Source organism: Pholis gunnellus, assembly GCF_910591455.1.
Source record: "Pholis gunnellus genome assembly, chromosome: 3".
NCBI lineage: Eukaryota > Metazoa > Chordata > Actinopteri > Perciformes > Pholidae > Pholis > Pholis gunnellus.
In genome coordinates, this window is record NC_136529.1 from 16,561,616 (window position 1) to 16,584,675 (window position 23,060).

The window sequence follows — 23,060 nt, forward strand, 5'->3', positions numbered from 1 at the left end:
TGGCGGGTACACACAGAGATGCACACAATTGGTGTGTGAAGATAAATCAGCGACAGTAAACTTTGAGCTCAAAACTCTCTCCTTACTAGTAAATGTAATAAATAAGCATGATTCAAAATACTGTAGATGATGGACTGATCTAGACATTAAAAGTAAGGGCTTGTGACAGAGGCGTCGACATAAGGGAGAAGGATCTTGATCTTACCAACGTCAGAGAGCACCTTGATGCAGTTCTCAACAGAGCCCTTCTGGACCGGGACCAACCAGTTACAATGGTAGACCCTGAATACTGCCTGCAACAGCTGCACAAAGACTGGCTGCCTGGTCTGAGAAGAAGATGCAAGAAAAAAAGCATTTGAGCATGTAGATTAGCATATGCATCCATCTGGACTATCTGCTCTAGTCTCTAAAGAAAGAAACAGGTCCCTCGACTTAATCCAGTTAAAATACTCACACATAGAAAAATACAGAATTTTCTCTCACACCCAACAATAATCTGAAACACCCAACTCCGTGTTTTATCCGCTGAATTGAACAAATACCTGAAATATTTTCACCAACACAGAGGCCTGCAGCAGAGGATACAAGCAGTGAAGATATAAAACAGCCAGTTTCTTTTGTAATTGCATCAGAGTTTACCAAAGGGACTACTATTATTTTACCGATCACAAAGTTATTAATAAAGCACTGAAAATATGTATTTTGTGAATCAAAAACAATTTCTATGAAACTATGACAGTTTGCTTAAATGGAAAAAGGGAGCACTTTGTATGCATGTTGCAAAGCAAATGATTAATCAGCACAACCGGATGCTAACAACCACAATCACGACTAACTCATCTTAACTTTGTAATGTCTGATTAGCTCTTCAGGATCATGACTAACATTACTCTGATAAGCACAAACGAATGGGAAGAGAAGGAGAACATTCATTCTCCTTCAACACTCACAATTATGTTAATCAGATGAAAAATAATTCGGAGAAACTCTACGGAAGCATTGATTTGACCACTTAAGGAAGCACTTAACGTGAAAACACTGCAGCGTTAGTCATCTTAAAGTTAGACTTTTGAATAAGGGGTTTCTCTGGAGAGTCATTCTATTTGTTTATAATTATATGGGGTACCTAATACATTTTCTATTTGTACTTACATCATTTCTGATGGACACCTACAGCATGACACAGTGTGTACAGTGAGGTTAGCAGCTATTTGCATGTAGATATTAAGAGACAGGAACCCCTGAATCTCGACCATCACATGCTACCCCCCCACTGTACTTTCTCTCAAGATGATCTATTAACAGTTTGATGGTCAGGATGTTAAAAGTATATGTATAAGAGAAAAATGACCTTATGACAAGACAGTGCACTGGACATTTCAGACATAATGTATGATTCTGAGATCATGACAAGTCTATAGTCAAGTTCATAGCAACAAGTTCACATTACACCTGCAATCGTCAACGTGCATTGAATGCAACTCTGCATTCAATGCACGTTGAACAATTCTGTGCACAATTCCGACACTCAAACTACAGAAAATTGATACTGGATTAATTTTCATTCTCTCAGCACTTTTCAGCTATTGCTATTGTACGCTTTTTTCTTGGCGTTTACATACCTGCAGGCTGGTGCTCTGGTCAGAGAAAGGTGAGCTGAAGAAAGTCGTTACGATACTCATGACTGTCTCCGTCACATATCGCTCCAGAATGAGGTCTGCATGCTTACGGTCGCTTGTATTGTTGCACACCTGTAAACATGAAAATAATTACATAATTGCTTGTATTTTACCAATCCTCATTTCCTAAGTGAGGTAAAACGTTGCGATAGAGCCTCCCGGTGTTGCTTACTCTACAAATGTCAACCAGGAAGTTCTCAAAGAGTTTCCACATGTGGTTTGAGGTGTAGATCTCCTTCATTTCCACCTCGGTGTCCACATAGCAGTGGTTCAGGAAGTTGATATAGGCGATCTTCACCTGAGAGATTAGGAAAAAGGTTAATGTTATAATGTGGTGCAGGTCAAGGATGGTTGACATTCAAACACAACAAAATAATACCAGTGGAAAAATGATCACACAATCCAACATTGATGCAACAAAACTCTTGAAAGAAACAACATTTTTTCATTGGTCGCAGATTAATTAAAAGCGTGAAATATAGATGCATTGGGAACTGTGTCGTAAGCCTCTGTATAAAAGAGTGCTTCCTGCCTCTGCTCCACAAATGGCTTGTTGTTTTCTCATGCAGTTGTTGTCAAAGTCTCAGCAAGTCTCACCTCGGGGATGCAGTCCTCATGGGTCACCACGCGCACTATGTCATCCAGTGGTAACAGGCTGTTACACTTGATCTCTGTGTAGACGTTCTTGCCCTCAGTGCAAACAGCCAACAGCTCCACCAAGTGTATGTGGTACATCAGAGGACTGTTCTCATCCATGCGGTCCCGCTCTGATCGCATCATCTGGACCAGTGTCTGGAAGGAGGCGCGGTCATTATAGAAGACCAGAACATCTTCGCCAGCATTCACCAGCTGTAGGAAGAAACCAATATACACGATTACATCAGTACATCAGGACACATAGCAGTAGCATAGTTCAAACTTTAAAAAGGCGATTAACAGCGCATGACCTCTGCCATGACGATGTCCTGACACTTTTTGATGAATTTATTCTCCGCTTTGACAATAGTCTGAAGGAACTTGAGGTACTGGACATTGCGTCCATGTGTTTCGATGCAGTGGACAAAGTGCTGAACCACGCGCTCATTGATCTCGCTGCACAGCTGGAAGTTGTTCATGAAGATATGCTGCATGGTGATGGCTTCTAAAATCTGAAAAAAAAGAGAGAGAGAGGAGCACCAGAACACAATAATGTCGTTTAAATAGTAACACTGTGGATATCAAGTGGTGCGTCGTCTGTTAGGACTGCTCACCCCTGGGTTGAGGAAAAGATTGACGTGCTTGTGCAGCAGGGCTTGGTTCTGCTGGTTTCCTGCACAGAAATTCTGTAGGAACTGGTGGGCTAGCTTCATGATATCCTGCATACGCAAATCTTCTCCCTGGAGGGGAAACGGCTGATGTGAAGGTTTGTCCACTTTAACGCACGCACAAAAAGCATGCCATTGAACATTTTACTGAGAGTGATGATTAATACCTTCTCGTAGGGAATCTGTAGGAGCTCAAGGACGACAGCATGCGCCCCCATGTTCCTGAGCAGCCTCTGCTGCTGTTTCTTGCTCTTCCTACCTGACAAACCTTCTTGGACACACAGCCTGCTGAGCCGCAGCAGGATCTGTTAAAGAAGGGAAGAAGATGGGAGGGGGTGAGGTATGTGGAAAAAAGATTTGCAACATAATATATAATAAGAGCTCGTTAACTATACTTATAAGTGAGATAGCTACCTCCTTCACCACCCTGTAGTTGTAACTGCTGGTGCTTTCTGCTTTCTTTGGTTTGTCTGTGCCCCCTGAATCTCCCTACAAGGTTCACCAGAGACAATGCATCAGGGAAAAAGGTCTCACTCCAGTAAAGATAGTGTTAGTGGCGAAAGGCTTTCAAGTGTCTGTGTGTGGTTCTATTGGTGTAAAATATAATGCACCCTTTTATGCTCTTGGTCAGCGGAGAGTCCCTCTCCCCCATCCATGCCCTCGTCTGGGCCCTGCCTCTTGTACACCCAGAGCTCAGATTTCTCTACGATAGAGCGCAACTGGTCCAGGTCTGACTTTATCTGCTTGTAGTTTTCCACATCTTGGCTGGTGACCAGCAGCTGGACCTGTGAACACATATATGTTACAACATAAACAACACAGCAGAAAAACGGCCAGATGATGCTGATCCCACATGCATTTTTGTTTGTATGCATGCATGTGTCAAAATGGTCAAAACAATGAAATGCACAACACATTTTGGTTAAAATGGTATGGTTTTAGTTTCTTCCATTGTGAGCTGTAGCTGTAAACGGCATACCTGCTTAAAAGCCTGCAAGACCTCCTGCCTTTGGCTGAAGTGCCTAAAGAGCAGGTGGAGGGCTCTGGACACCAGAGGAGGATAGTCATGCATGGTCAAGTGGAGAAGGACCCTCAAGAAGGTACGGCCACCATGATCGTCCAGGTCCAGTGGGGTGTTTTCTTCACTAGACACACACAGAGCACACACTCAAGTGTAAAAACATCCTCTTTCTTGTATTTTGTGACTTTTCCTTTATTGAAACTGGGATTACCTTCCACCAAATATCCCCTCGGCCTGCTCTTCTATGTTCTCAAAATCCAAAGCTCCTGGAATAAAAAAAAGGTATTTGTAAATCAACAAATTTCACTGGCCCCCACATTTGTATAATATGCAGCAACTGATGTTACCCTGACCTGGCATGTTGTTAGGTCCTTCTACTGCTCCAGTTATAGATAATTCACTCTGAGAGTTACTCTCATCAAACTCCCTCTTAAATATAGACAGCAGACAGGAGATCCTGTAGTCCAGGCGGACATTCAAGATGAACTGCAGGGCAGGACAAAAGGTTGTATGCAAAGTTTTTAGAGGATAGAGGGACTGTGTATGTGTACACTGTACAGTAATGTGATCTATGCTTGTACATGCCTTTAAGTTTAAATTAGGGCTGAGACTAACGATTATTTTCATTATTGATTATTTTCTTGGTTAATAGATTAGTTGTCTGGTCTATAAAATGTCAGAAAATTGTGAAAAGTGTCAATCAGTGTTTGTCAAAGCCCAAGATGACATCCTCAAATGCCGTCTTTGTCTACAACTCAAAGATATTCAGTTTCCTATGATAGAGGAGTAAAGAAACCAGAACATTTTCACAGTAAAGAAGCTGAAAGCAGAGAACTTAAACCGATTAATCCCTTATGAAAATGCAATAGTTGCCACTTAATTGATTAATAGTCACAGATCCTCACCTGCAGGATCTCAATGATCTTTAGCTTGGTGTCCATGACCAATATGTCCTGTTTCTCAGGCTCAGTCTGGGTCTTGACTGTGACTCCATTGGAGCTGGTGTTTGAAGTTGTGGGTAGGAAGCCCCCTCCTCTTAGGACCACTTGGGACATCAGCTCTCCTACACCATGAATGGACCTCATCACATTGCTGCCTGGAATCAAACACACATACATAAATACAGACATCAACTCCATGTCCATGAGATATTTGGTCCTCCACTGACCAACCATGATGTTCATACCTTTACTTTCTTCTTCTTCTTCTTTGTCCAACTTGTTAAAAGGGAACATTGTGCTCACATGGACACAGTCTAAAATAGCCAGCAGGATCTTGGTTAATCTCAGCAGGTCACTGAAGTTGTAAAAGCCAAAATAAATCAGGTTCCTGGCCAGATTCACCACCTAAACATGGAAGATAGATCAGTCAAATAGGTTTTTGGGGTTTTACCATTAAAATGAGAATAACATGAGTGGGATAAGATATCAAGAATGTGCCAAACTGACCTCAAAGGTCAGCTTGTTCTTCTCTTTATCTGCAAAAGGGAAGCTCTGACACACCACGTCTCTCAAGTAGTTCTCAACAAACTCCATAGTCAGACAGAATCGCTCCTTAATTTCATCTTTAGATGTACCATCATTGTCGTAGCTACAGTAAGACAACAAAAAAAGAATTGGATAAATCTACAACATGCAAAATACTCTACAATAAACAATCTATTACATTTGTTCATTTACTCACTCATCAATGGCAATCTCTGAGGGGATTTCAGACCAGAGTCGAGCGTATTTGACAGGGGTAACCTGCTCCTGAGGATCACGATCTACATGCATGTGCAGCATCATGCGGCAGAAGGAGGCACGCAGATCATAGGGCAGGTCTTCATCTGACATGCATCGCAAGATCAGGTCCACATCCAGCTGGCCAGAGATCTTGTTGATTGCCAGGTACTGGCGGTCCAAACACATCCTGGCAAACAGGTTGAGCTGGTACCTATTGCGGCACAAACACACTGTAATGTAACGTCTTACATTTGAAACAGCAAAATGCTTTTTTTTTTTTACGTTTGCCACATTGCTGACTCTGCGCCGGCTCAATGTTCTCCCAGACAACCACATTAAAAAATAGAACAGTATCTACCTGTAATAACTGATCACCTCCTGGTCCTCCTTCTGGCCCTCCTTGGCATCCTGAGCCAGCTCCCTAATGCTTTTACTGCGGATCTCTTTATTGCGGTCTTTCCAAAACAACCAGACCTCCTCCTCATCCTCCTCTGACTCCACAGAGTTCTCTCCGAGCGGCGCTCCCTCGATCTCAAATCTCGACAGTACGAGTCTGCAGGAAAAGGGAATTTTGTTTGTTTGTTTAAAGGCTGATGGAAATAAATGAGTAAGCTTTTTTGACAATTTTAAAATAAAAACATACAATGACTTCCAATGTAATTACTGTCACCCTCAGAAGCTGTAACAAAAAGGATGCTATAGAGGTGATTCAACTCATTAATATATCCGACTACCGTTTTCATTATTGATTAGTCTTCTTCAAGAACTCAATGATCCTTCAAATTAGTGCATGTTGGCATTAAGAGGAGAACAGGACAGAAGCATGTGGAGGCAGAGGGGGGGGGTCTACTCACTTAGTTTCTATGAGGATGTCTGCATTGGCTGGATCCAGCACTGCGTTACAGATGAGCTCCTGTGTCACAGGGATGGACTTATTCATTGACACACACAAGTCTGACAGGTAGTCCAGGAACCTGGACACACGCACAAGATATGCAAAATTCAATCATCCATGACAAACAACAATTCAAGATCACAATTACATATAAATATAAAAGTTATCACCTAATTATAATATTAATACATCATCTTGAAATGGATTTTCTCTTTGATTCTGCCTATTTACCCAGTTGATTGTGTTTATACAGACAGACGCGCACACAAACCTTGGCTCACGGTTCTTGCGAACCAGGCTAACAAACGTGTCGATCTCTGCAGCAGTGATATGTTTCTCCAGCAGCTTGCGGTTATTATGGAGCAGAGCTGTGATCGTGTCCTCAGCCAAGACATCATAGCCAATCTGTTTCTGCATGAAGCGAAACTGTTTGGCGATATACTCCTGCGGAACAGACAGAGACAAGCAGTCGGACTACACACACACCAAAACAAGACGGCACAGACTGTGAAAAATGTCATTAGGTTAGCCCCTTTATCTTTCTTTCTTTACATTCTCCAGGGGGACCAGGAGGCATAAACTTGTTACATCTATATCCATTACTTATATTGACTGAGGCCATTTTGGTCCTTGTTCATCTGTGTCCGGGAAGACAGAGCACGTTCACAAGAATCCGGCTGCCTCTTCCTTCAACGTAATTAAATTACCCTTCTAACAATTACACTCTAATGTGCTTAAGAGAAATAGATTTTTTCTTGGGAATTGGGAATGTTGTATTTCACATTGATAAGCATTTGTTACAGGATGTGCTCGAATCACTGTGTGGCTTTGTGTATTTGTATCACAGACAATTTGATTATGGGCTGAGCGTTGCAAAAAGCACAGGACATTCAGCTATCTCTGTATAATATCAGAGCTGCTACAGAGCAAAGGCCTCTTTCACTTGCTATTAAACTTAATCAAGGGATTTTGGAAAGCACCTTCGCACAAACTCCAGCAGCACGTACACCATGTCATGCAGTGCTGGTGCTCATAAAACAGGCTTTCAGGCCTGACAAACCGTACCTGGTTCTTGCGGTAGTCCTGCTGAGAGTGACGCAAAACACGATAACACAGACGGCAAATGTGTCTGAAGGGGGCATGACGCTGGTCAGCCAGCTCCTCCAGTCGCAGCATTGGCCCGTCCCCACTGTCTGTGAATGGAGCCTGCAGTAGCTTGAAGATCTGAATGTGAGGATAAGGTTGTTACAAAAGTAACCATACTGAATGAAAATCAAAAAAAAAAACCATGCCGATACAGATAGCAGGCCTGACAACTGTGCCCCTTTGAGTCGTGATAAAGATTTGAGGTTATGTGGAGTTCAGTGACGTTCAAACAAGTTTACGTTCAACGGAAAACGTAATCTGAAGAATGTGTTCAAAATGTTCATACATTCACTGTATGAAGGCATTACCTGTTTGAGAATATTCTGTTCTCTCATGAGTTTCTGTCGTTCCCTGTTGGGTTTGTTGACCATGATCTCTAGAACATCCTGTCCGTTGTTAGGGATATCCACCACAAAGAACACCAAATCCTCCAGTAGCTTGGTAACGGCTCTGATTGTACATACAAAAGAGAGCGACAGAGCCATAACACACAACTATCTTGTTTCTTGATAGAATATGACAATCTGGCACCGCAATGCAATCTATACCTCCTCTCATTCTGTGTGATGGTTCCTTTTTCCAGCTTTCCAGCAATAGAGGCGAGCACTTTACTGGCATCGTTGGCAAAGTCCAGGTCTCTCACTTCAGCGGGGGAGACGGGCACAATGGCAAACGCCTCTTTGTCCTCTTTCAGTGCTGAGGTGCCGATCTTGAATCAGAAAAGAAATCTACAACTTTATCATCAATCGATAGGATATCTTTTTTAGTACTTAGAATTGGTCTCTGGGCTCACTTTCGATTCCTTCCGAAATACTCTAGAAGCCCATAATGAAAACTACAATTGTACATTTACTGTGAAAAAACGTAATATTTAATTCTGAAACACTTCCATAACTTCACAGCAGGGAAGAAGCGGTTTGCACAGAATGTATTTCAGCTGACAACAGTTGGTTTAGATTTGTATCACTGGTAATTTGGTAATTCAGAAATGTTCATAAACCCAGACAGAATTTCTCCGCAGCATCATGCACAGAGTCAATTGTCAATCACTGTTACATATTAGTGCGAATGAACGGTCACTCACGCGCAGCATGACAGGCTTTTCTTCCTCCTTGTCAATTGGTTGGTTGGTGCTGTGAACCCATGTGTTTGTGCACAGGTGCCTGAGGCGCACATAGGAGTTCCTGAAAAAGCATTTCAATATTTTTGATTGATGATAGTTGATAGATGTTTGCAATTACAAACAGCAACACTATTCTTAGGCATCCCTGAAATGTTTTAGTTAAATTAAATTACAATGTAAAGCTTCCACTGGAAAAAAAAGTGAAGTAGTGCACTAATTGGCGCCATTTAAATCTTTGTTATTTCCACTGTCTGCACAACTCCTAAACATGTTGCAAGAAAGGAACATACACGTCTGTTGAAACTGGGTCTGGCTCATTAACTTTTCATGTTTATATCGGATTAAAGAGACCAAATCTTTCTTGCTTTCATTGGTTAGAATAAAATGTTTGTGCAGTGAATAGTGTTCGAGTATAGCATAAGCTCATAACTGAAGAAAGAGAATAGCTAGATTGATAGATCAGTCCATCAAAGAGTGAAGCTAAAGTTCATGAGCAATATATGGTGCTCTGTTGTGTAACTTGCTGTCCTTAAAAAGACTAAATCAATCAATTCCTGTCAGTTATGATGGAGACCACTCAATCTTAAAATGATCAAATGACATTTAAAAGTTTTTATACAGAAGATAATATGATGGTCTGTAACATTTCCTTCACACGCCTCTTCAGCAGACCGACTGATCACCTTGCATTCAAGATGCACAACAACTTCTATGTCAAGTTCTAACAAGACGTGCTCACATCACACACATTGTCGTTTATAATCATTTATATTATAATTAATTAATATATAATATTACTATTCTATAATTACAATAATTTATCACTGATGCAAAATAAATCCATCTTTCCCACAAACAAGCACATTTGTTCACGCACAAAAAAGGATCATGCTGGAAAATCTGTTTTGCCGCAGTTTATTAGTGTCAATATCTTTATCTGTGTAACGACTATGAAAAAGACCTCTACCTGTCAGACCAGCATGATACTGTCTACTATGAGTAACACTAAGTTACACACTCTCTTCCATTAACAAGCATTAACACACACATACTCCTTCCATGGTTTATTGTTCTGCAAATATAATAAGTTGACTGAATCTACAGTGGAAGTCCCCCCCGACTAATAATGCGCCTGCTTTTGGTTTTCAGTGGAAAGAGTGATGCACCAGGGAATGGACCTCCTCTATGTAACACACGTCTGGGCAGGAAAACACTTCCCCACTTTTACGTTACGGCATTCCTACCTGGGTACCAGCGAGTCTCCTCCTCTTAATGTCGTAGGGTCAAGCTCAAATATGGAAGAGATGTCATTCCCATCAGGTACAGACACAAGGGTGTACATGACTTTGTCCTGGACATGTCTCAAACGGGCTCTTAAGGTGTCTTGCTCTGAGTCCAGCTGGATGGAAAAGTTAAATAAAAAAGAAAATTATCTATCACATTTGTGTCAAGATATAAGAGTGAACCAGTGACAGGGTTAACGACAGATTTCTAAGTTCAGACCCCTTTTCTCAAAAAAGCACAACTTTCTTTTTCTTTTGTAAGTTGAATCAGATACATTTATTATTCAACTAGCCAATACTGGTGGCCAGAAAAGACTAAATCACATCATTAAATCAGTCAGAGCTTTAAATGTATTTCCACAATAAATAAGAGCCTATTTTATTTTGATTCGTACCTCCGCCATACTCAGTCATCAGGCCATACTTCAGATGCTTTGGTTACATTTTTAAGTTGTCTTTTTATTTGTTTTTTACTGTAAAAGCAAAGCAATAAACTCAGGAGCACACAGAGTGTGAGATGGTTCACTTGTCACTGTCTGGACAGCAGATGTGAACAGCCTCACGTTGACAACCAACTCAGTGAGCCATGGCGAACAACTAAAACACCAACCAGAAAGATGCATTCACAGTGAAAGGCTGTCATCTGCTGGTGACTGAGAAGTAATACGACCTAAAGCTGCAATAATACATTTCAGCCATCTACTGCTGGAAATACTAGTACCACTAGGTAACCAATGATGGACAAACTTGCTGACATATAAATGCTGCCCACTATAAACACAAGTCTTGGCTCATGGCTCACTTACTGAGGAGCGGTACTCCAGGCACTCCTCTTCATACTCTGGATTCACCTGCAAAAAGACAAAGTGGTTCACCACTCGGAATAGATTTGTTAAATTTAATATTGTTTTCTGTAATATCCATGTATCTTACATTTCATTGTAATCTGTTCTTCCCTGGTCTTAGAGACTGCTTTACAGTGACATCATTTTTGTATTAATATAAATGCTGCCAAAATTGCAATAGAAATATCTAAAAAACAAATCGACAGTATTTGATTTTCTCAATGTTACCCGGTTCTAAGCACAGTTACATCGTATCTGTGCTCTACTGACCTCTGCAGCCAGGTAGTGTCCAGTAGCCAGGTGTTTGAATCGGAACAGGCTGTTCCAGTAGCCTGCCCCCCCTCGACATGGATCATGCTGTACAACCTGATACCAGAACAAACAGCAGTAACATCTTACACTTATGCATAGGGTGACATTTATTTAACAGGTGCTGTGGACTTAATTACCCGATATGCTGTAAAGTAAATGATGAGAAACATATTCATGGTTTAGCTACAAAACTGGAGAATCCAGCAAAGCTTACTGGTGGCTACGCGCTTACTTTATTTCAACACCATACTGTACTTTACAAAACCACAATCTCTGAGTATATTCCTCCTCACCTCTATCTCCCAAAGGGCTTTGCTGCTGGTTGCCGAGGTAGCTGACTGCCGTCCAGTAGTGCGAAGGAAAACATATTGTTTTTTTCTGTGATCATCACAGGTGAGGAATTTCTCCTGCTCTGCATGAAATAACCGTACCACGTCACCCTGGAGAGAGGGAGAACATGTGTTACTGTCAAAAATAGTCTGCTGAACCTTAAAACCAAATAATTACCCAACATTTGAAATCATTTATATATCTAATGTTGTGTGCCCGTAGCATGTTTCAAATTCCACAAGATGCATTTAATAAACCAGAAGCTATTCCGATTCAGTTTACAAAATAATTAAGATCACTGTAGACCTCATCTGGTCAATGTGGGCACCAGTTTTACGACTTCATATGTTCCAAAAGTGCCCCAAAATGTATTTAATTTATTCAAAATGTTGCCAAATATTTTGAAGAGACCATTAGACCTACTGTAGTTGTGGCTATTTTTGGTGTTCTAGCTCCTAATGTCGTGTTGTTGAATAACCAACAAAACAAAATCTCATACTGAACACAAATAATACTGAACTGAAAACAAACAAAGCAACCCGCCCACTCAGCTATGAAGAGAGACATTATACAACACCTCTTGTAAGAAAATGAGAGTATGTAAGTGAGTTTTATAAATGTTGGAAAGAAACATAATAGACTTCTGCTAGTATTATATTTCCCCTTGTTTTCCCTATATTGTTTTACTTGACTTTTCATTTATTGTGTGTTTATACATCTTTTGTATTAGACATAAATTAGTTTTGTACCAAGTTTTTAAAAACATAATAATAGTAGCTACATACCCCTTTTAGGATGATCTCTTGATTGTCGCCCCATTTCATAAATAAGACAATCTTCCAGCTGGTGTTACAGTTCACCGAGTTCACCTGAAAAACAAACAATCAGAGCTCGACGTGACTGCAGGTATAATCTCCTGGTAGCCTTGCAGCACACTACAACCCTGGCAAAATTAAAGGGATAGTTTCGTGTTTGTGGAGTTTTATTATATTTCCTCAGTATCTGCTGAGACAAAATCATGGATGACTTTTTTTTTTTTTTTTAAAGAGGCTAAGAGCACAAAAACCTGTCAAAAGATCGATACGTTGACAAATAAAATAAAAAAAGATTGTATATAACATAAATCCACCTTGACTGTGCCACATTCAATGCAGCAGAAAGAAGAGTTTAAGAACTTTACCATGTTTGTCTACTTCACGTACTTGCACAGAGAAGTATAATAAGTTGAACATTGGAAAATGTGTAACTTCTTTCCTTTGTTAAATTGCCATTTGATGTCATAAACATCACTGACTTGTGCTTTCATTCTTACATATCTTTAAACTGCTTGCAGAACCATTAATACAAAATGTGTGAGCGTGACTCACGCTTGGTAAACAGGAAAAATTGCACAACTGCCCCAAAACAGATCACACTGTTAGGCGCTTTGATAAAACATGTTGTTAGTAGCTGAGAGCAGTTTAGTTATATGAGAGAGAAACAGGACGACCTTCCAAATGGCCCAGTCCTTAAATGTGCTAAATTTAGAAGGCAGGAAATCAATGTTATAGTGTTTCACATCAGACCGCTAATAACCAAGCAGCGGTTATGAGAAAAAAAGCCGTGATTAGTTCCTAACACTCCCACAGAAACATCTGAGGAGTGACGAGGAGTTGCAACAGCTCAGCCAAACCTCATTGCATCCTGGATTATCCACTAGCTGGTGTGTGCTGGCATGGAGCGGCTGACCAGCATTCACTGGGTTAAGGACCACTTTGTCCCCGATCACCACCTGCAATCACACCCAAAAACAGACACAACAAAATACAAATATGTTAATATATAGAGGAATGTACTAAACATTGAATCTGTAATGGTTCAGAGAGCATCAGTATCTATTTGCATGCTACTGTCCCTGTATCTTGTCTCGGCAGGGATGGAGTGCCTCCAATTTGAGTTTTTATATAAGGCCTGCTGCTTAGGCCTTGGCTTTAAGAGGAGTTTAGCAGAGAAGTCCGGTCTTGGCTGTGGTTCATTTTGTCCTTGGGCACCAGCCCACTACTTCCTGCTTGACGGAAGACGAGCTGGTGCCAACAAGAGATTTGTGATCAGATAAACACCAATTGGGTGCTGGCACAGGTCCATCCAGGGATATATGTGATCAGCGCGAGGCCTCACATTGAGGCTTAGGTAAAGAGGACTTGTGCTCTTCAAGTCTGGACATTTATTCTGCAGTCTTAACCTGATCATACTCATTTACTGCGGTATATGTAAATGAGCAACTACATTTTAAAAAAAGAGAAGTGGCCGACTGTTACTATATTTTAAAATGTACACATATTTAAAAATGTAAAATACGTATCATCCCAGGCATGATTCCAGCCTTAGCTTTGCCCGACGTTGATGACACACAGCATGGTGATTGCCACAATGCACCCCTCCCACAGACGTGTACATATGATGACTCACACTGTCCCCGATGGAGCGTAGTTTGTAGAATGGCTGGATGTAGAACCAGGAGCCCTCATTTCCAGCGGTGTCCAACATCACCCTCATGGCGTTCTTCTCTAACAGCGCAGGCAGACGCTTGTTCACCGTCAGGTATTTGTTGCTCTTCAGGTGGAGGAGCTGAGCAGAAAATAATCAAGTTAACACAAATACAAACAAACAGACATGCAAAAATGTTAGGTAAGAAGTAAGAGCTTCTAACAGTGTACTGACTTGAAGAAAGCAGCTTGCATTTAGGGCACTCGTAGAAACTAACTGCCATAAGGGATATTTAGTAAACCAATGTCACACAACAGGTAAGATAAATCCAAACAAGGATGCCTGCAGAACTACACTGACAGTCACTTTCTTCCTCAAAGTTACTGTGAGGAACTTTTAACTGGTTATGAAACCGTCTCAATGTCATACTGCTGCCTCTCTATGACCTGCATAACTAAACGAGACCATCAGCGAGAAGATTGTCTATTTCTTTGTAGTTATTCGTAATGCTTGTCATCAGGAACTCCTTCAGCTCAGACGCAAGTGTGGCCTCCAGCAGCATATTGCTGGGCCCGCTAGAGAGAAGAGAGGCACGGGGAACCAAAACCAGGACTGAGCGGGGCAGACCGTCAGGCCCAGCTGTGGTCAAATTGGAGGTTTTCTAAACGGACCCTGGTGTTGGGAAACACGACCACTTTTGTCCACAGGGACAGCGAAAATTAACAAAAAAAAAGAAAGTTCCTTGTAGTAGATTGAATGAAGTGCGAACGTCTACATACTATATTATGACTGCGTATGTGTGTTGAATTCATTTATGATCGCGCTTCCAGTATTCTCTGATCAGGATGCTTTACAGTGTATTTGTATTATTAAAATGAGTGGTTTGACTATGACTGCAGGAGGTTTCAGCCCCTTTCATTTTCATTGGGACTGTGTCAAAGTTCACAACATTTTAATAATAGAACACGCAATTTACGGTTTTCATTTTTTATTTAAGGGTTAATGTTGGGGAGCACGCTCAACATAGATTAAGTTTGAGGCATTTTTCAAATTTAAGATAAGAGGTGAGATTAAATCACCTCCATGTCAGAGCCATCTTAGTTTAAGCAAAAAAAATATGTGTAAGTCTAAACAAATCTTATCTCCTCTGAATAAATACCAAGAACATAAAGACCATTTCAGAGGAACAAACCTGAATGACATTCCCGTACTGAATTACTGTTCCAAGCAGCTTTTTGTTTTCAGAGTCATTTTGCTTTTTCTCCAAGTCAGCTGCATGCTGGAACGGAGAATGAGATAAAAAGGAATATACAAATTATGAATTATCACACCCACTAACTGCAACATTGTTCATTGATAACAGTTATACACAGTGATGTGGTCAGAAGTCATCTGATTGGTGAGCAGCTAACAAAAAGTATAAGAAAGGGTGTTAGCCAAAAGCATACGCTTCGAGAGAGGTTTAACCAAAGATTCTGGCTCACGTCTCCATGAAAACGCAGGAAAGATTGCGGTCTTTCATTTTGTGACTGGGTGGTCAGATAGCAGATTGCTTTAAATGGTAATGCATCGAAGCAGAAAGAGAGAAAGTGGAGTGTAGAGGGCAGAAAGGTAGGACAGTAGGAGTATAATGTCTATAAAAGGACTTTAATAGCAGGTTATAAAGTTATTATGTATATTTGCTGAGGTAAAATTGTAAACTGTAGTCCAGAGTGAACATTTCTACACATTCACTGTGCAGCTTGGCATTCAGTTTCGACCAAATCTACCATTTAAATTTGACGATCAAAATCTAGACTTCTAAATCTCTTTACCCTGTGAGTCCCGACGACAGGTCCGTGTGTGGTGTTAGTGTACTGGTGTGTAGTGTGACTGAAGGAGGAGGGGGGGGGGGGACATGTCGTCACTTACATGGAGCTTGTTGAGGAGCACCGTGTCCGTGTTCCCTCCCGGCTTCGCCGCTTTCCAGAACTGCTTCTGGGCAGAGTAGCGGTTCATGGGACACAGTCTGAACAGGCAGTCTAGAAAGAGAGAAAGAAATACAGAGACGAAGATGCATGGATAGAGATTAGTACATAGAAGAAAAAAAAAGATGGAGGAAGACAAGACGCATTGGGAAGAATTATGTTGATGCACTGTTGTGAATGAAGCCTGAAGATGTCGGCGCTACAGTGTGGGAGACGAGTCACAGCTTAGTTGCTAAAACAAGACGATACAAGATGTTCAATAAACACAGATGAAAAATACACAACCGGCTTCACTTAATGAATGACCCCTCTCTCACATGTCAAGTGATGTATTTAAAGACCTCATAACCAAACAGTATAAACACACTATTTTCACACACTCTTCTCTGTGAACTTGTGTGTGTGTGTGTGTGTGTGTGTGTGTGTGTGTGTGTGTGTGTGTGTGTGTGTGTGTGTGTGTGTGTGTGTGTGTGTGTGTGTGTGTGTGTGTGTGTGTGTGTGTGTGTGTGTGTGTGTGTGTGTGTGCCTCGGGGAGGAGTAATGATGGACAAGATGCGTTGGTGTTCGTGGACATGTGTGTATGCACTCGGCCATATATACACAAGTATAGTAATATGTAGTTACATCCTGTGGTTAGACTAAGGGACAGCACACAATAACCTCTGTGTGTGTGTGTGTGTTTTTTGATGTGACACAGCATAAATCATGGTCAGTCAAAGTCCGTAACTGCAGCAACCATGGAGACGATGCTGTCGTCAGCAAGACTCTGATTGTGCTGCTCATTTTCATAGATACCGTAGAAACTAGCCAGCAGGGAAAACGTTCCCTCAATTTGCATGTGGACAGTTTTAGAATAACAGAGTTCCTCTTCTGTCCCAGAGGACTTCCTCTTCTGTATCAATCTGCACAGCGAGTGCAACTGAAGCACACAGACACTTTTACCCGTGGCTGAAAGTTTAGTTTCGCTTACGGTTAACCAGAGCACATTAACTACAATGACAATTTTCCCCGCAGAGTTAAACTTCTGCCCCATCAGCGACTCCTCCCTCTGAGTCCTGACTTTCCTCTGACGTCATCTCTCATCAGGCTAAAGCTCTCTATTCTGAGAGGGCGAAAAGAGAAGAAAAAAAGAACAATCTGTCCATCCTTCCCCCTTTCTCTCTCTCTCTCTCTCTCTCTCTCTCAGTCCTCCTGCTATAGCCGCAGTAACATGACCAAATAAGGTCAGCCAAGAGAAGGGGAGTGGGATGACAGAGGGGAGAGAGAAGAGGGTGGGGACTCCCTATCTTCTCCCCTCCATATTCTGTCATCCCTCCTTCTACTTTCTGAATTCCTAAAACCATTTCACACACACCACCCGCTCCCTCCCAGCTAATGGTCTATATCTTGTAAATCTCCCCCCACCCCCTTTCAGGCCCTCATCAGATATGGTTTACTTTAGTCTGACCTTAAATACAGCTACAACAACAGGGAACAGGAAGTGAAAGAGAAATGAGGAATACAGGAAGACAGTGAAAGAATGTAAAACAGAGAGAGGGCAGACAGAAGGTGGGGAAGAATAGAAGTGGGCCGATTTGCTGAGTAAATGCATTTTAGTGCGTCCCACATATGTTCACACAAGTGGTTGAAACTCAAGTTAATTTACACCTGAACTGGGTCAAACTAGCATGTGCAAACACCAAATGCCAACATTGCCCGTCTCTTTCCACGATCAAATTATAGCATACAATGCTCAAAAAATTTATCTCAAAAGACAAATGAACACACACGTACACTAGGAGCTCTTGTCTATCAAGTGAGCTTCCCCATCATTCGACGCAGCCATTTTTATCAAACTCTAAACACACAATCACAGCTGCAGTATGAGTTCAGTGTCTGACAGATGATCAGCCGGCACTGAACGTTTGCCTTTAATCCCAGTCAGCTGGGAGAGAAAACATCTCAGTTCAGTGAAACTGAAATGTGGGTTGAGAATTCCTTCTGGGATCACTGGGCAGGAGAAGTGGTGGGGTTGGTCCAGAGGGCAGAAAACTGGAATGATTCATTAACATTCCTCCAACTTTAAACAGTCTTATTTTACCGGAAGCCCCACCCCATAAACATCAGGTTGAGCACTCAAATATCTATTTGAGTTCATAAACAAAGAACATCTTTGATAGTAGCTGCCCCACGTGCTCTTACAAATGCTGATCTGAAATCATGTAGCACTGAAGTATATGCATGATGAAAACTATACATTACAAGTACTGTTTGTTTGTATTTTGTCTTTTAGGGCAAGTCACACATATTTTAGAGGACACTGCAAGCAAATTTAAAGTTGTTAGGCCTCTATATGCCCATCTATGTTTATAGTTCTTTTTACAGCGCTGACACCAAGTCTTTTCATTGCACAGGCCTAAAGATAAAAGGGGCAGTCAACCAATTTCACATAGACCAACGGCTGTATAACGTCTTCTGTGTCTCTGGAGGGAGTCTGAGAAAATAATCCTGATGATGTCATCATCAGTGAGTTGCTTTATGGCTAGTGTAGCATCAAACGTTTTTGGAACTTGACCCAAACTAAGGACAAAAAGTTGTTTTCCACCTGTGCCACATACAGCAGGATGTCCAGCGTATGAAGCGCAGTACCAAAGGAGTGTCTGCTTGAAGTTACGGTCAGGATTTTTTTAACTAGTTATGACATTTTCTCAATTTGATACTGCTGCCTCTTTATGACCTACTTAACTAAACGAGAACATCAGCGAGAAGATTTGACTATTTCTATATAGCTATTCTTAACGCGTGCCATCTGTGCCATCGGGTCAGGTTCACCAGAAACTCCTTCAGCTTAAGACTCCAGTAGGGCCTGCAGGGCCTACGGCAGCCTGATCTGGGTCGAGGCAGACCCAGATCAGGCGGGAGGTAAGAGATCAGCGCCCGTCAGCAGCGTCACTTATTCCGGCCAGAAGCAGAGCTTTGCCTTGCTGCTCCACTGGTCCCCCGCTGGAAGCAAACACAGACACCACGCTGCTGGAGACCCAGGCCATATTGCTGGGCCCGCTGAAGGGACTTGAGGCATGCAAGAACCACAATCAGGACTGATCCTGCAGCAGTAAATATAAATATAGGTTTTCTAAAGGGAATCTGGTACTTGAAACACTACTACTCTTGTCCACAGAGACTGCCAAAATCAACACAATATGAAAGTAACGCATAGAAGCTTTAGAGCAAAAGTAATAAGATTGACTCTCTTACTCTAATGTCTGTCTGTTCATTATGAAACTACAGCCAACAGCCAGTTTGCTTGGAAACAAAAGGCCTGGCTCTTTCTGGAGAGTAAGATAATTCATCTTCCAGCACTGCATGGTAAAGCACACTAATTAAGAGGTTATATCTTATTTGTTTAATGTATTAAAAAAAAAATATATATATATATATATATATATATATATATATATAAATATATCGAAAAATGGCATTTAGCCATTTATGGGTGGTTATGGAGAGCAGTTTTATTTGTTCTTGCTCTCTAGTCGGGTCAGCTTTTCTGGGAGTCCAAGCCAAGTCTCAAGTCCTCATTTTTTGTGACTTAAGTGTTTGGATGGAGCTTTAGATTAGTTTTTAGACCTCGTCTTTCAGTGGTATGCATGCAATACTGCTTTGAGTGGTCTTGCACAACGCCTGCAGATGACTCAGAGAGACCACCAACACCGGCTCTTTCAACTAAAAGCTAATAAAAGAAATCCTGCAGTCACTGACAAACTTCACCAGATATGAGAGGATGAGGAGGAAGATGCTTGTAGCCGGGGCGACCACAAGAACTACTGAGACGATGTTAAGTCAACAGAGATGATTTACTGAACCTGTGGGGCAGTTTTTATTGGAGCATATCATAATCTGATACTGTAAGAGGAGCAACAACACACACAAGAACTTTCAATTAGATCCTCTGTGAGACAACACAGGGCTGCATAATTCACAATGGTATATAATTGTATATGGTCATGGTTTCAAGTGCAGAACAAGAAAAGATCCTGAAATTCAGATTTGGATCTCATCGATATTGTCTGCTATCCTGATATAAAAGCAGCGAGACAAAAATCCTGACATGTGCAAATTATGAAGGAGTCATCAGTGTTCAAACACGAGCAGGGAGGCCTGCTGTTACCGCTGTAAGAGATCTCAGCTACTCTTCCCTGCAGAAATTAGACAACATCGGTCTGGCCAGGGACCTAGAGAAACACATTGCATAATACTTCTTCTATTCTGTGTTAAATCAACAATGATCTGGCTTGTATAGAAACCTCCAAGGTTTTCATCCTGTTGAAGATATCATAGAGGAAGCAACTAATCACCTAGTAGTGCATCTAAGACAATAAATGGGTCTACTGACAACAGCTTCCCCGTTTCCTGCAATACCTTTTTTTTCTCTCTCTCTCTCTCTCTCTCTCTCTCTCAATAGACAGGAATGCAATATATGTGGTTATAGAGGAAGGGACTAAAGAAAAAACTGTTCCTGGTGTTTATTTCAGATGAACCACCCAACTAGTCTGCAGTGTGTCTCTGGCAGCAACAGCGGTTTGGGCTGACAACAGGCGGGGGTGGCAAGGAGTAAATGCTTAAAAGTTTATGAGGTTGAAATGTTTTTTTCTCTTTAAGATTTTGTAAATGCATACCCACAATGTTCACCTCCTAAAAAAATTAACAAAATCAGCCAACTGCCAACATTATAATACTAAGTTGCATAGAGCTTGGATATGAATTGTTATTTTTCAGCTTTTATAAAAAAAAGGAATTGAATGCTTTATACATTTTGCAACAATAAACCACTCAGACAAAGTATGTTCTATTAATATGTGAACATACCACAAACAGAATTAAAAATTAAAAGCAGATGACGTTTAAAAAAAATGCAGCATTCGATTTTCACTTCATGACACAACCAAAAGAGCGGTCACCACCAGAGACTTCAAATTAGACACCTGGTATGTCAAACCTATAAAATCACAAATAATCCAAAAAATTATTTTAAACAATTAATAAAGAGTGCATTTTCTACCTTACATTGAGTGTGTGTAGGCTTGTGTGTGTGTGTGTGTGTGTGTGTGTGTGTGTGTGTGTGTGTGTGTGTGTGTGTGTGTGTATGTAGGTGTGTAGGTGTGTAGGTGTGTGTGTGTGTGTGTGTGTGTGTGTGTGTGTGTGTGTGTGTGCGTGTGATGACATTTCAAATACTGTCTTCGTGAAATACAAAGCAAGGCTCCTGATGTCTCAGCGTATACATACAGACTACATGAGTGAGAGTGTGATTTTGTGGAGGGTGCTTGTGTTTACATTCGAAGGAAATGTTATGCATACCTCAGCAATGACAAAACAAGGCCTTGCATGTGGACATGGCTATTCTGGCCTTGAGCCCTTATAGCGTCCACTAAGGAGGATTATCGCTGCACAACTGTCTCACTCTCAGACACCGGAGGAGGCGTCCCAAACAAGGAGGAAAAGATGGATGTTTAAACAAGGAAAAAACTGTTTTCTTGTTTGGTTGTAGATGTGTTTTACACATCTATGGCAAGTTCAAGTCTGTAACCCGAACCCTAACTCTAACCCTCGACAACACGACAGATATCAATGAAACAACAATACCACATACTGATTAGCAGGTATATGTGCTCACACTGGAAAGTGACAAAGTCAAATGTAGAGAAAGTATGCATATTAAAAATGCTTGATTTTTGAGTGTGCTCTTGATGTACACAACTGTCCCACAATGCAATGCACAAGGGAAACAGAGGCCCATGTCACAGCTTGAACAGAAGATAAATTGCAAATAGTAGTGAGACGGCTCCAGAAAGAATGAAAAAAGAAAACATCTTTGGGGAGACATTTAGCACTTTCTTTGTGGAGCTTAATCAGCAGCAGCGAAAGTCGCAGTTGGGCTGTTTTCAAAGCAGACATTTTGACTTGTCACAGTAGGAAAAACACAGGTTGCGAATAACATAAAACGGCTGTTCTACTCAAGTACCCCACGCCAGTGTGACAGTGTGTCATCATGCAAAACACCACAACCCTGAAACTGAAGTAGCTAAAAATGACTAATGTAAATAAAATGTCTCCATTATATACTTTAGAATTTAAACCTGTTTTTCCTACCGTCTCATGTGAAAATATCCACTGCAACTGAAGCAGTATACTATAAAGATTGGAATACAGTCTGCAGTTTTAGTAAGAAATTATGGAATTGGGAAAAACATTCTGCCTGTCATGGCACAAAAAGACACGAGTGATGGCTCCGTTACATTTACCAGTGACCCAGAATGCATCATACCAGAACCCTGAAACTGACACAATTACATTGAAAGCAGCCATCATTAATGTTGTTAATTACACCTGTCTTTGAGGAGTCATAATGTCTGCTTTTGAAAAATTCTATTGACATGAAGCCCTCTGCAGGTGACATGAGACACATACAATAAAAACAAATTGCCCTGTTGCCTTGTGACATTAATTTCTCGGATCTTTCTTTGGAAACCTCACTTAAGTTAGGTAAATACCTCCTTTCAAAAGCACACAGACTGTTGCTTATGCCAAAAGAGGCAATGTCAAAATAAGCCATTTTAATATTGCAATTTAGTATTACACTATCATGAAGTTGGGGAAACTAGAGGGTGAAAAACTGAAGCAGCAGGGCTCACAGGAAATTCGCACTTCTAGTCCCCGATATGGGTAAAGCTCCAAACACTACATTTCCCATAATGCAACCAAAAGCATATTCATCAGACCCTCCGTTCCTGTTAAAGGACACATCTCTCAAACTCCACACCTCCACTTTGTGTCGCAGGCTTCCAGTTATAAATGTTGCAGTCTCCAGGTCCAGGCTGAGATACGACTGATGAAAACATCAAGCATTACTTCGTCAAACTTGATGAAGCTCACTCAGAGCCGCAGACATTACACAACAAGTTTAACATGCTGAGTAGTACTCTGCCACT

General features: G+C 41.2%; 1 protein-coding gene across 1 annotated transcript in view; it reads right to left on the reverse strand.

The window, feature by feature from the left end:
• Positions 1 to 23,060, reverse strand: part of LOC306694097 (inositol 1,4,5-trisphosphate-gated calcium channel ITPR1-like) — a gene marked incomplete at its 5' end in the record, with an annotated part of 61,452 nt that overhangs the window by 33,829 nt on the left and 4,563 nt on the right. The window contains 31 exons of the mRNA XM_079156814.1: positions 206 to 326; positions 1,623 to 1,751; positions 1,852 to 1,977; positions 2,277 to 2,528; positions 2,627 to 2,827; positions 2,930 to 3,055; positions 3,151 to 3,288; positions 3,398 to 3,472; positions 3,595 to 3,768; positions 3,963 to 4,128; positions 4,216 to 4,270; positions 4,358 to 4,490; positions 4,910 to 5,350; positions 5,453 to 5,594; positions 5,688 to 5,939; positions 6,087 to 6,281; positions 6,583 to 6,702; positions 6,895 to 7,067; positions 7,689 to 7,847; positions 8,078 to 8,219; positions 8,318 to 8,478; positions 8,854 to 8,953; positions 10,137 to 10,291; positions 10,982 to 11,026; positions 11,291 to 11,386; positions 11,626 to 11,772; positions 12,448 to 12,531; positions 13,335 to 13,433; positions 14,111 to 14,269; positions 15,321 to 15,407; positions 16,040 to 16,149. Coding sequence (XP_079012940.1) covers positions 206 to 326; positions 1,623 to 1,751; positions 1,852 to 1,977; positions 2,277 to 2,528; positions 2,627 to 2,827; positions 2,930 to 3,055; positions 3,151 to 3,288; positions 3,398 to 3,472; positions 3,595 to 3,768; positions 3,963 to 4,128; positions 4,216 to 4,270; positions 4,358 to 4,490; positions 4,910 to 5,350; positions 5,453 to 5,594; positions 5,688 to 5,939; positions 6,087 to 6,281; positions 6,583 to 6,702; positions 6,895 to 7,067; positions 7,689 to 7,847; positions 8,078 to 8,219; positions 8,318 to 8,478; positions 8,854 to 8,953; positions 10,137 to 10,291; positions 10,982 to 11,026; positions 11,291 to 11,386; positions 11,626 to 11,772; positions 12,448 to 12,531; positions 13,335 to 13,433; positions 14,111 to 14,269; positions 15,321 to 15,407; positions 16,040 to 16,149 — 4,563 coding nt within the window. The remainder of the gene's footprint in view (positions 1 to 205; positions 327 to 1,622; positions 1,752 to 1,851; positions 1,978 to 2,276; positions 2,529 to 2,626; positions 2,828 to 2,929; positions 3,056 to 3,150; positions 3,289 to 3,397; positions 3,473 to 3,594; positions 3,769 to 3,962; positions 4,129 to 4,215; positions 4,271 to 4,357; positions 4,491 to 4,909; positions 5,351 to 5,452; positions 5,595 to 5,687; positions 5,940 to 6,086; positions 6,282 to 6,582; positions 6,703 to 6,894; positions 7,068 to 7,688; positions 7,848 to 8,077; positions 8,220 to 8,317; positions 8,479 to 8,853; positions 8,954 to 10,136; positions 10,292 to 10,981; positions 11,027 to 11,290; positions 11,387 to 11,625; positions 11,773 to 12,447; positions 12,532 to 13,334; positions 13,434 to 14,110; positions 14,270 to 15,320; positions 15,408 to 16,039; positions 16,150 to 23,060) is intronic.